We start from the raw sequence: 15,011 nt of genomic DNA, 5'->3' as shown, positions 1-15,011 counted from the left end.
AACATAATTAATATTTCAATAAAAATTTGTGTTTTTTTAAATTAAATTTTATCACTTTACGTAATATAAAGTAATGAATGACATGCTAATAAAATAAATGTCGACGCTTCGTGCACTCGGATAGCCGCCTCTTAAAGGAAAAGGAAAGCACGATGCATGGGTATTGGCGACCGAGAGACAATATTAGTATCGAGTGCGAGTGAAACGGATATTGAGACACCATCGAGTCGGTATTACGTCTTCTCACTCATCTTAGCTCTATCCTCCTTCAACGTGCGACGTTGGTGAAAGATGCAACACCGGCGCGATCCCCACTTTTTCCGCTCCTCTCCCATTTCTCCGGTTCCTCCGCGCGCCCAGTATAATAACACGTACGGCGCTTTGCCTGTGTGCGTGATCGCCGCGCGCTAAACGTCGCGGGACACCATTGACCTGTTCTTTTTAGCTGCACTGGTGCACTGGTGCAATAAGTTAATGTGAGACAAATATATTTTTTCTCATTGTAACTTGTTGCATCAGTGCAGCAGTGCAGCGAAAAAGAACAGACCACATTTCTGCCGGTGCGTGGACATGGTGCGTGATTGTGGTTTACGAAAAGTTGAATGTCGTTTCTTCGTAGCGAATTAAGAATATATACTTAAATTTAAGAAGATCTTAAAATTATCACATAAAGAAGAAAATATTCTTATTCGCTAAGAATATATATTAAGAAAACTTGTTAAGTATATATTTCAAGAATATAATTTTTTCGGTGTATTATCGATCGGTTGTCAGGAGATATTTGTAACAAATAATTGTATTAGACGACTGGTTGCCGGGAAATGTTTGTAAATAAAAATAAGATGACAGTTTAGCGTCGGACTACTGCCGAGGAGGACGTGTTACGCGCTTACCCTGTTTGGGCTTGTGTTCTACAATAAAGTCATTGAAATACAATACGGTTTAATTTTCCTTTGGCGCGCGCGCGCGCGCGCGCGTGTGTGTGTGTGTGTGTGTGTGTGCAAGTGTTTCTTTGGTGACTAGACGCAACAATATTATGCTATCTAGCCACTGGTATTTTTTTTTGGCTGGAGCAAAAAAAATTTTTTTTCAGCAAAAAATAGCAAATAATTAACAAATAAATAATTCCAATGTAGAAATTGATGTGTTCTGATGATATGACTCACCCAGCTTAATATACCTCTTCAAAAGGCTAAAAATGCATTCATATTTTTTGAAGAACAAATAAAATAGAATAGATTATGGAATTATATATACATATATACATATATATCAAATTGACACATTTATAAATACATATAATGAAATTTAATGTAATTTAAAAAAAGTAATTCTTTAATTTATACACTGAGAAAAAAAATGCTAGTTTCAAATAAATATTTCTTTGAATACTGCTAATAACATATCTTATAGAAAATCAATAATATTTATTTCAAATAAGTAATATTTTCTAAATTATAGAAAACAATTACTTGTTTTAAATAAATATTAATGATTTTTTATAAAATATATTATTAGCACTATTTAAAGAAATATTTATTTGAATTTAGTATTTTTTTCTCTCAGTGTACAAAAAGGAGTGAAATCCCATCAAAAAACCTTAAAATGGTAAAAAAGATACGCCAAGTACATAAACGCGTGCTTTCTCAAATAAAGTTGAGATCAATACAGTTAACCAAGTATATTTCAAAAAAGACTTTAATAAAGAATTTTAATAAACATTTATTTAAAAATTACTTAAACGGGTTTGATGATTAAATGATTAAAATCAACTAACGGGATTACAGTGAAGAAAAAACTTAACGTGCCCGGCTCGTATTTTTTCTGAATTTCCAAGGCTCTATATTATTGATATTGATAAATGTATATACAAGAATGCAATTAATGTGACTCGGATATTGTTTTACTATATGTCAGTTTTTGCTTCATTATATGTTATTATTGATATTCTCATTTTTCAAATAATTTTTTAATAGAACCATTTTTTAATGCGTTTATATACTTGACATATCTTTTTTAACTTTGTGAAATTTAAAAACTCAAATTTATTTTAGAAAGCACGCATTTATGTACTTGGCGTATCTTTTTTACCTTTTTAAGGTTTTTTTAATGGGTTTTATAGTACCCGCGAAGTTTAAATGAAAAATTCACCTTATTTTTTTATCACAGTTATTTTACTTTATTTATTTTAAATGTTAAAAACAATTCATTACTTTTTAGCAGACATTCTCTCATTCTAAACAATATTTTAATTTAATTTCAATTAATTGACCATTGGTACTATTTAACCAAATTATTTATTCAAAACAACTTTTTTTGGATTGACTACATTCTTTTTTCAGTGTACGACACAATTCTAAAATAACCAAATTTACTAAAATTTCAGAACATCATGATACAAAGACTGTTTTACTTCCATAAATAATAAATAATGAGTTAATTACAGTACCTTATGTTATAATAAATGGTACACAATATGAAATTAATAATATTATATGTACAAATTACGACCATTTATTTGCACAAGTTTGACATATTGTTCTATATCCAAACAAAGAAATATTTTTTTATTAGTAAAAGTTTGTATGGTAAGTTTTAATGAATGCACATAAAAGTGCATATCAGTGCATATAAGATATCAAAATAAAACCAATTTTCTTGTATAAATCAAAAAGATTTAATAGATTATCACGTTTATTTTAAAAGTAAAAAAAATTATATTTTTGCAAAAATTTGAGTAAATTGTAAGTTTATAATCATTAAAATTTATAACGATTACAATAAAATATTAAAGACAATAAAATTATAAAAATATATTATATAGTTTTAGGTTTTTTACTTCCCTCATGGTGTGCAAATGATTAATAGACAACATATATCTGTTCTTAATGATATACACATTTTCTCGAAAGTTAACAGAGCATTAAATAATTGCAAGTAATAGTATCATGTAAATATTGACCATTTATTATACTTTCTTATTTTAAATATGAGTGTAATAAAGAGTTGTTGTTCTTGAATCGTCTATTACAATTGTGACATCAGATGTCTGCAGTTACATCAGTTTTTGTTGTAACCAATTATCGCTTAAGTAATCATGTCTCGTAATCATATCCGTTTGATACACTCTTAATTTTATTGCAAGAGATAATGTATAAAGTATTATTTTAAAAATAGATATAAGAAAACTACTATAATTAATTAATTACAATTAATTAATTACAATAAATTAATTAATTATAATAATTAAAAACTAGTTTTTTTTTAATTACTTAAATTTAAAAAAATTAACAAAAGTAAAACTGCATTATAATACATATTTACTATATTATATATTTACTATATTATATATTACCTTTGAAAGGTTCTTGTTGTTTTCTATTTTTTCTTCTATTCCGCCGCTGGCGACGGGCACTGCCGTAAACAAATATAAAATTAGTATTGCCTTACGTAGGCCTTTGTTTGAACACATACAAGACATTGTCATTTATAAAAAAGAACGTTCACGCGGATAATTAAGTATTTACACCGGATATATATAATTTATTAATTCGCGAGACCGCGCCGTGCGCCGCTTTCAAATATTGCGGGCCGGATGTTGCCCACGGACACCGGGGATGAACACCGTATAAATCGGAAAAAGATATTATTATTCGCGCACAATTACGTCAATTGGTGTGATCGAGCGCGAAATCGCGCGATCGTCTCTTTCTCTTTCTCTTCCTCTCCTCAATCTCTCTTTTTATCTCACTACACTCTTTTCGCTTAATGTTCACAATACGGACGGTAGCACGCTACTATCGCTCCCTCCATGGAGTTCTGACCAAATACTTGTTGTATCACGAGCTCTGTCGGGCATATTGATTGACTGTTAGTATAGTGCGCATGCGATCGTTTTTACGACAAATTTTGTGTTGTGCTTATGTAATATGTTACAATATTATCAATTTGACATATAATGACACTAGAGTCAATTCGTGTTTTCGGTGGCTGTGTAATACTGCGTACTTTCATTTGACAGGACATCAAGCGACGCGATAGTGACGGTCACCAAGTAGGGGTGATGGGGGCAATGCGGTGCAGCGGGTAAGAGCCACAAGCTTTTTTGTAACGCGTTACGTTACGTTAAGTATTTGACAAACCTAAGTTTGTACTTAAAATTAAACTTAAATCAACGCATAAAGAAACTTTTAACGTAAGTTTTTAAGTTCTTACGTTAAGGATTTCTTTGTGCGTTGACTTAAATTAAATTTTAAGTACAAGCTTAGGTTCATATAGAGTACTTAACGTAACGTAACACATTATGGAAGAGCTTGTGCCTAACGCGGCGCACATTTATTGTAACAATATGCATTGTCCAACATTTCGAATATCAATGCTATTGCAGCTGTACACTGAGAGAAAAAAATAGTTGCATTTACCATAATTTAACTATAATTTATTTTTGGTCGTAACAATATTTTTATAGTTAAATTAACAGTCTAAATTATAGTTAACTTAACACTATATTATTGTTACAATAGCTATAGCATTCGTCCATACAACCATATGTATGGTTAAACGTGCCATAACTGTGATTTATGTATGGTAGAATATATTATATAATATGATAATAACAATCATAATTAAAGTAGAAGGAACCTTATACTACAGTAATAAGTTTTATTTATATTAATAATAATGTAAAATATTTTTTTGTATGTCAGAATGGTAACTGCAACTATTTTTTATAGTTATTTTATTATATATTTTGGCGACTACAACTGTAAACATTGTTTATATCATTTTTATTTAAAGCGTTCTGCAAATAATCATCATCATTATTTAATAGGCCCAATAGATTTATTAATATATACTCAAATAAGAATTATTATGGATTAAATTGTTGAAAATAAAATAATTAAATAATATCAATTTTTTAATTAATCACTCATATTAAAATAATCATATTATTTTATGAATAACTAAATTTATTTTAATCTGGATAAGAAAGTCAATATAAATAAAAAAATTAATTTATCTCATTCAATAGAAAAATTAATAATTAAGCATATAGAAATATTTTATATTGTATTTATTTTTATATTATGTGTGTATCTTTATTATATAATTTATTATATATCTTAAAACCATAAATAATCCTATTTATTAAAGTAATTATTAAACATAAACTCTAATTTATAACATAATATGAGCTATAATTTTAATATTAAACATGTTATAAAATATGAAATATAAATTTAATGCAAAATTAAAAAGAATGTTATAAAATACGAAAAAATACTTATTTAGACGTATTTAGACGTATAATGGAAAAAAATAAGTATTACTTATTTTTACTTTTGTAACGGACCGTATTTCCTACGCGGACTAACTCGCCGGGATCGGGTGTAGGAAGGTCCCTGAGACAATAGACTCGGTTTTTCGGAATAAAAGATAATATATATTTTAACGAGATCTTTGATATGTACAATCTATTTACAATGGAGTAAGCGTGTCGGTGTGTGTATCGTGTGTCGTTCGGCGGAATGGTTATTTACAGGTGAGATGTGTGTGTATGTGTGTCTGTGTATTTCGTGTGTCGCGGGACGAAACAACTGTTCGCTGTCGGGCGCGTAGCTAGCTCGGTGATAGTCGCGGTGTGCGGCGACGGGCCGGCGGGCAATGCCCTGGCGCGTGAAGCGGCGTTTCGTGGCGCGGTGAGGCGAGCGGTGTGGCGGGTGGTAATCGCCGGAGTCTCGAGATCGGCTGTGCGCGGGACGCGGCGTGAAGTGCGGGGTGTTGTGCTGCGCGGTTTTTTACGACTTGCGTCTGGCGATCGAGGAAACGCCGGTCGATCTCGAGATCTCTCGAGGGAGACGGAGAACTCTCCACCCCCGGTGTGTTCGAGCCGGGTGATCGGGCGATTAAGGAAAGTACACTGAGAGAAATAGTTTGGTGAATAAAACTAGACTTGTTTTATGACAAGTAGTGTAGTAAATTTATATGCGATACATGGTTTACACATCCAATAGTTTGGTTATGATGTCTCGACTCATCTAATGATCGATACCGAGACATTTAGTTATAGGCAGTTTGGTACACTAAAAAAAATTGCTTGGTGACTGAAACTAGATTTGTTTTATGATAAATAGTGTAGTAAATTTATATGCGATACGTGGTTTACACATCCAATAGTTTGGTCATGGTGTCTAGACGCATCTAATGATCGTACCGAGACATTTAGTCAGTAAGCAGTTTGGTAATTTTCTCTAGACGTGTGGTATCAGTAACGCGACAGTCAATTATCTCTCGCTGAGACGCTTTGTTTTTTCATGTATGTACGCGTATAAATCGAAGCTGTAGAAAATGGATAGTGAAACTAAAAAATATTTACAAGATTGGAATTTTGTTCAATATATCGATGTATTTCGATGTATTTGTGTATATACACAAAGATCACGAAATCGTATCAGTGTTGATAGACGGGCCGGTTTTTCTCGCGCAGCGCATCATATGAAGCTTCAGTAAAATATCCATTAGTAATAGGAAGGTGATCTTTGGTCCTCATATAATTTTTTTTCAAATTTATAAAAACGTTAACACTTTTTATGTATTTAACACGCACGCATATATTTGCATATCGTTTGCATGTATATTTGTGTATATACACTGAAAAAAAAGTAATATATTTAATAAGGTATGTTATTGCGGGCTGCCAATTACAGATATACTCAATACAATAATATATGTATTGCAATATCAACATTGTACTTGCATTAATAACAAATATTATTGTATTGAATATTTTATGTAGTTGGCAGCCCGCAATCACAAATGTTATTGACTATATTACATTTTTTTCTGTGTATATATTTAACATAAATTAAGGAATTAAAACTAATTTGCATTTAATAATAAAATCAAATTAAAAACAAAAAAAGGTCAATTTTTGGAATAAAACATATATTTAAATTGAAATAAAATATTTCATTTGGCGGAACTCATACGGAATACCAACATTGGTCACAAGGCTAAAGGAAAACCGCCAAAAAATCTTATCAGTATTCATCAAATACAATATTTATAAATTATTTTATTTAATACGAGAAGATATACATGCATGTTTAATATATAAAAGGTGTTAACGTTTTTATAAATTTACAAAAAAATTGTATAGGGACTAAAGATCTCCTTCCTATTGAAAAGATCTTCCTTTTAATGAAAATGTACGTACGCATTAACGTATATGTATATATATATATATATGTATTATACTTGCCACTTTTTTTGTAATATTAAGAAACAGTCAAATATAAAAGCAAACTTTTTTTATGTTTCTATAGGATTTCAGAAATATTGCATTTGCCATTTTATAAAAACATGAAGCAAATACATTTCTAAAATGTTTAGGATGAAAAGTTATGATTGAAATGTTAATGAAATATTTCTATACTATTTCCGATTGTTATAATATTTCATCAATGTTACATACCGTGCGGGATGCTACTTTTGTTTGCATTTTGCGGTATAAAGCATAAATGCATATATGCATTTATGCTTTATACCGTGTAATACGTTAAGTATTATGTAATTAAGATTAATCCGTTTTTGTAATCCAATATAAAAATATACGCAAGAGAGGCAGTTATTCCCAAGTAGCAAGGTGTCGTCTAATTGACGTCATTCTTTGGTCATTTTATGACGAAGCAGACGTCATTAATTGACGTCTTAATGACATTAAAATGACGGTTTAATGTCACAGACCGTTGACGTCACAATAAAGACGACATTTTAACGTCATTTTTATGACTATCGCAGGTAGTAAAAAAAGTCGCCGTTATTTTGACGTTTTAGAAAATATTTCGGGTGTATGTTCTATATATGCAATACTTGCATTGTGAAAATATTGAAATAACATAATTATAATGTAAAAAAAAAAATTTGCGTTGTTTCTCAACAAGCATTGTTACCCACCACACCATAGCTACATTTAGGATTGCCTAACTTCCGCGGTCACCTATCCAACTCTGAATCGCCGTCGACGTTGCTTGACTTCGAAGATCGTACGCAACCTGGCACCTCGTGATGATCCATGAACACTTGATGCTCATGAATACATATTTGTTATAGATCAGTCCAATAGTTAGAAACATGAAACTTGTAGTTAACTTATATTTTTATAAATAAATATAAATTTACAGTTTTTTTTCTGATTTTTACATATGCGAAATAACATGTGGAAAAACTTATAAAAATTTTTGCTCTGTTCTTTTAATAAAGCTAAATTATACTCTAGACAGCACGCAATATTTATAAAATATTTATAATATATCAATTAACTGACGTTATTAATTAGTCAAGGATATGATGTTGAAAATACGTTGTAGGATGGATAAATGACTGACGTAATTAATAGGTCAAAAAATGACGTTACTATTACGTCTTAATTTGGTAATATGACGTCCGCGACCTTAAATGACGAATTATTGACGTCCAGTGGACGTCACCTTGCTGCCTGGGATTGAATGTGACGCGACTAAACAAATAACGCAACTTCTAGCGCGGCGCCTATAGCACAATATTATCATCTCGTTTTGCCAATAATTGAGAATAATGGAACCCATATATTATTACACTGAGAGAAATAGTTTGGTGAATAAAACTAGACTTGTTTTATGACAAGTAGTGTAGTAAATTTATATGGGATACATGGTTTACACATCCAATAGTTTGGTTATAATGTCTCGACTCATCTAATGATCGTACCGAGACATTTAGTCAATAAGCAGTTTGGTAATTTTCTCTAGACGTGTGGTATCAGTAACGCGACAGTCAATTATCTCTCGCTGAGACGCTGTGTTTTTTTATGTACGCGTATAAATCGAAGCTGTAGAAAATGGATAGTGAAACTAAAAAATATTTACAAGAATGGAATTTTGTTCAATATATCGATGTATTTCGATGTATTTGTGTATATACACAAAGATCACGAAATCGTAGTATATGTTTGTCATTTTGTCAAAAGATTGTGGTAAATAACCTCTATTTTTACCCTAAATGTCTTCTTATCGATCATTAGATGCGTCGAGATACCGTAACCAAACTATTGTATGTGTAAACCACGTATCTCTCAGTGTACACCAAATAGTTTAGTAAGAAATCTATACTTTTATTGGTAACGCATCAAATAAATCATACGCTGTACTACACGGTTTGGTAAACGTATCTAAGTATGATTGTAACGCTAATTAGACAATGCGTTTATTATATATTTTGGTATTATTGACTAGATGTCTTATTACACGATTATTCACTATACGGTTTGGTAAGCTGAACCTAAATTCTGGACAATCTCACCAGAAATTTTTCTCAGTGTATATTTGGATGGATTTGGCTTTTTGCTCTTTAATTTTTGTCCTTACAAAATTTTCAAAATTTTGAAAAAAAAGGGTGAGAGTAGGGTAAATTAAAAAGTTTGAAATTTTTGGAAAATTTAAATATACTATTGTAAACAGTATAAAATACCATAAAACTTTTGTATAAATTATTTTTTATAAACCTTATATTTTCAAAGATATTCGTCAAAAACAAAAAAACGCATTATTTTCGAGGGGTGGTTTCAACTCCTAAACGTCGAGATACGCTGCTAAAAAAAATATGGGTCTAATATTTTTTCATGTTCTACAACATATCTAAAGCTCATTAAAATTGGTTAGGGACAGTTCTGTCCGTTCCCTTGTAAGAGTTCTAATAGCACATTTTATAGTTCTACAGTTCTTGATAAAAATTGGAAAAAGTTCCGCATTTCTTATATTAAAAAATAAAGATTTTGAAAATGTTGTGCTAACTTTACGAATCTAGCACAACACCTTCTTCTCTGAAGTACTAAAACGCATTAAAAATTTGTTTTAAACAAAGTTCCGGGTATTATTTATTTTTTGAACAATTTTTGATACTAAATGTTGTGCTGGACATAATTGTTAAAAATTGTTTAAAGAATAAATAATGATTGGAACTATGTTTAAAAATAATTTTAATGCAGAAAACTCTTGCAGATCTGTCGAGAATTATCGTTAGAACTGTCGAAAGTTATCAGCACGACACATTTTCATTAATTATAAGTATCGTGACACACAATTAGAAGAAAATTTGTTTAAATATTAAATTGTTGGAATATTGATCTGAAATTGTATACACCCAAATAGCACAAAAATATACAATGTATATACACTATAGATATGTTCATGGATATTGGATGTCCATGGGATATCCACCCAAGTGGAAATTGTATTTGGGCCCCGGCCGGGCTATGACCAGTTTTTCCGAATAATTATCGGGCCCTGATCGAGAAAACTATTTAGAACTTGTCTTGGCTAGGCGACGCCTATCCTGACCAGAAATCCACCGGGAAGCCAAGGCAGGCCCCGGGCATTTTCCCGACTTGGACCGGACTAGTATATGGGAAAGATAGCCATAGCCTAGTCGAGGCCCGATCACAGCTTTTCAAATATCCCGATTCAGCGGCAAATGTCCTTCTACCTGTTTCAAAATAATTCTCGAGCTGAAATAAATATACTACGTATATAAATAAGAAGCATTAGTTTATTATAAATAACATACGTGAAATAAACATGTTTAGATAATCTATATACGTATATGAATATTGTATAATCATGAAAAAATTAAACCAAACATATAATAAAAACGCAGTAAATTAAGAAGCGTACGTGAAATAATTTTTTTTTAATTAATAAACATTAGTTATATATAACGTACGTAAAATAAACTTTTTTTTTATAGATAATCGATATATACTGTTACGTGTAAGCTCGCGTGTGTGAACGCGAACTTTATTAAATCAATATATCGATTGACGTCGTCAGCTGACGAATGTCGCTTTGTTTTGAAGTTGTTTTATTTGTTTGTTTTGATTTTGGTTTTTGAGCTGTCAAGCCAAGAGTTGTCACCTACGTGTGCTTTTAATAAATTGCTAAAGCTAACGAGTTGCTTTATTTCGCGCGCGAGCGAGTGTTCGGGAGTGCGCGAGCGAGTGCTGTGTTAGCGTGTGCGAGTGCGCGGCGTGGAAAACGCTACAATACGTATAAATATTGTGAAAAAAAACAAACATATAATAAAAATGCATTACATTAAAAAACATACATGAAATGACTTCTTTTAAAGTATTAGAAAAAGTTTTTTTATAGATGTTGCATTTATGTATTACAAACACACATTAAATAATTAAAATTAAAAAAAAATAAAAAATTTGTTTTTAAATAAAAAATTAATCCTTTCTTCTCCGCTATGATCGGTGTCCTTCCCAGTCTTTGGCATTAGATAGACAATTACCGAGTTTAGTATACGAATCTTTTTCATTAATTGCACCGTGTTTGTTAGTCAATACATCTAAAAATGTTTATTAGGCATCGCTTAAATAAAAATACAACGACAACATATTCAGTAATATTTTTAATTAAGTATAAATATTACCTTATAGCATTACAGAATATAATATTTTTAAGTACCATTTTCCTTTCCACCTGCTTTTGAGCAGTGCATTGAAGGGCCAACTCCCGGGATAGATATTTTTTTATCATGTTTGTCACCGATCTTATCACATTGTTCCCAGGGGGAAATAGCAAGTTGGATCGACATTGATCAGACGTCGATGGCGTCTACAGCTTTCCTAGATAGAAATCAGATCGACGTCGATTAGACGTCGATAGCATTTACGCGTCTCCATGAAATGGAGATGGAGGATGTATCGATATATGTGTTGCAACTGTATATATTTCATTTTCTTTTTGAAATCTCTTTGAAATTTTTATCAAACTAAAAAAAAAAAATAAATGAATGTGTAAATGAAAAATGATATAATATGACAAATAATATTATAACTAAAAATATTAATAACCGACGTCAGATCTGGCTCGGTGAACGCTCATGGAACGCATAAGGAGAACGTATCCCTTCTAATTAACCTGTGATCTATATAAACTCAAGGACATCCTTGCCAATACTTGGGTACTACTTCAAGAAAATATATTAAAATATTCATAATTGTCTAAAATAATACCATAAAAATATATACGACTTTTAGCTAAAAGTATTTACTACATTGTATATAAATAGCGGCTGTTAGCCAATAACATTTCTTTTGTCTATATTGAATATAATTTGAAAGCGCATGTATTTGATTGATGTTAAAAAGCGTTCATATCCTACTGTTTATCGTTAAACAGCCTAAGTATTCGTATTTATAATTAACCACGTAATTAAATTTTCCATTAGTGTATTAGAATTATGTAATACAATAACTATTTCCCTTAATTATAAAATAATTAAACTACATATTTACAATAAAATAGTTAATAAATTAATTTTTCTTCGTTATTATTTAATATTATTAAATAAAATTCACATTTAATAAAACAATATAGTATATTAAAAAAATAATAAAATATTTAAAAATTTGAACCTATTTTACCGGTAAATTTAAGTATGCTATCGAACATTTTCAAACATTTTTTTTGAATATTTTTTTACATTTCTGGTTAATACAATTAATCTCTAAAATGTTTATTTAAAAAAATATTCATTTATTATTAAAATTTATTTGGACTTTTAAAATATATTAAATAATTATTTTAATGCTTAAATAAAACGTTTATAAACGTTTCTTTAATAAAAAAAAAATTGTCTCTTTATTTTTAACATTTAAGAAAATGTTTTTTCAAATATTTTTTAGATATTTAAAATGTTTTTTAAATATTATTTTCATACTCGGACAATATCAGACTGTCCGCGCACGCAATTTCAATTCAATTTCTATCGTTAATTTGCTGCCAAATTCTATGAGTAAACTCTGCTAACAAATCGTATTGCTAAAATAACGAAATAAATAATTTACAAGCAACTTTTAAGGACATCTGTTATTTCGTTAATGTAATGCACGCTAATATTTTGTTTACAAGATGTTTATTATGTTGTTTGTTTTTTTTTTTTAATTTAAATTTATAATTTTAAGATAGTAATAAGTGTAAGAATTATACAAATTATATAATTATTATATATATATACTAATTTAATTGTATAACGTACTATAATTAAAATAATGGTTATTTGTGTTAATAAACCTTCGCATAATATTTATACCATCGTGTTGCCCACAAAAATCGAAGACGAAAAGCTCTCTAAATTTTTTTGATTCCATGCGTACAGTTCTTATAATTATTGTCGGAAAATAGTGAAATATTGCCAATGTACGCACGGCTACAACGGAAACACGAGCGCAGTAAGAAACAAGACGATCGTCGCTCGTCGCAAGGCGAGAAGAGCGCAAACAAAATTTATTGCTATCCGCAACTCTGTTCGTAACGGTTAGCGATAAGGACTAAGGATGGTCGACAATAGCTTATAACTAAAATTTACACATAGACTTTTAAACTGTACTACATAAATTGCAAAGTTAAAAAAAAATTAAAAGTTAATTGAAAGCTTTCAGAGAATTATTTCATAGTATTTTCATTGATATACATACTTAAATTTTAAATCAATGAAGGCGGATAATTCGTTGAAAATCCACCACAGCTTATGCTCTTTCGTAATTTTGCAAACTTATCAGAACTTTATGTAAAATTTTAATATTTTTTATTACTCTCTTTATACTAGCAGGCCACTTTACAGCTTTCAGAAGATGCGCCATAATATTTTCAATAATAATCTAGAGTTTTAAGTCAATAAAAGGGAATAATTCATTAAAAGTCTACCGCTTCTGATTTTTTCTCGCAATTTTCCAACTTTATTGATTAAATATGTAAGATTAATATTTTTGGCCACACATTTTATACTTGCATTTAACAGTTTCCAAAGAATATGTCGTATTAATTTCATTGATATGCTTAAATTTTAAATAAATAAAAGCGAATAATTTGTGAACAATTAATTGTTCTCTATTCGTTTTGAAAATTTTGCACGTTGGAATAAATTCCACAAATTGTGAAGTCCGGCGTCCGTGAAAATGTCTACTTTCATTTTATAAATATTACGTTTTGTGTACGTTTACGATTTGTGACAATACAATTGCCAATAATGTGTAAAAAGTTTTGGTATGGCAACATAATTTCTTTTTCCCTTATCAGGATTGTCGTGTATGTAATATTAAATAACGAATATTTTAGCTTAATTTCTTGATGTGACTCATATGTATTTGGTTTTTATGGCTAGAATTGTAGTTAGCTTCTGTATCATGAAAATAATTAAAGTACATTGTCATTTTATTGAAGTATATAGAAAGTTTTAAATGATACTTTTCAAAGTGTATAATAATATAATACTTGAAAAAATGAACGACTAAATTTGAATGCCAATGTTAATCATTGATTATTTATGAATCCAAACGTGTAAAATAATTTTAAATTTATAAAGTAATACTATCTTACTAACATAAGTGAAGGACAAGTATGATTAACGAAATAATGAAGAAGTTACAATAAAGTTTAATGTCAATAATTATGATTTATTTTATCAGTGAGTACAAAATAAAGTCAACGTTTCTTCAAAGTTAGATAATGAAAAGGTATAATGTAACAATAATTTTATTAACAAATATTATAACAATAATTTTATTAACAAATAATTATATGAAAAACAATTTTATGGTATATGCTCAAAGTGACCACCTCCCACGTCTAAACACTTTTGAGCTCTACGTGATACACTTTCTGTTGCCCTTCAAATCATATCTGGATCGATACTTGCGAAAGCCACTTCGATAGCTTCTTCGAGATCATTCCGCGTTTTAATTCTTTCAAAATAAACATTTTCCTTTACACATCCCCACAGAAAAAAGTCGCACGGATTGTGATCGGGTGAACGAGGCGGCCAACGAATGGAACCGTTTGTGCCCATCCAATTATTGCCATATACCTCGTTTAAATGATTCCAGACAATCCCTAATTCAACAATTAACAAAAGAATTTATGTATTAAAATATAATTATTTTTACACTGAAAAAAAACTAGATTCAA

General features: G+C 29.9%; 1 protein-coding gene across 2 annotated transcripts in view; it reads right to left on the bottom strand.

Moving 5' to 3' along the window:
- Positions 1-4,143, bottom strand: part of LOC105837331 (fasciclin-1) — a 412,374-nt gene extending 408,231 nt beyond the window's left edge. For both annotated transcript variants that reach the window (XR_004963764.1, XM_036288707.1), the window contains exon 1: positions 3,356-4,143. Coding sequence is in view for 1 of the 2 variants with exons in the window: in XM_036288707.1 (XP_036144600.1) it covers positions 3,356-3,487 (132 nt within the window). In the remaining variant the exon portion in view is untranslated. The remainder of the gene's footprint in view (positions 1-3,355) is intronic.
- Between the last annotated feature and the right edge of the window lie 10,868 nt (positions 4,144-15,011).

This window comes from Monomorium pharaonis, chromosome 6 (assembly GCF_013373865.1).
Source record: "Monomorium pharaonis isolate MP-MQ-018 chromosome 6, ASM1337386v2, whole genome shotgun sequence".
Taxonomy (NCBI): domain Eukaryota; kingdom Metazoa; phylum Arthropoda; class Insecta; order Hymenoptera; family Formicidae; genus Monomorium; species Monomorium pharaonis.
The sequence above is the reverse complement of the archived record's forward strand: the minus strand, read 5'-3'. Positions and strand labels throughout refer to the sequence as shown.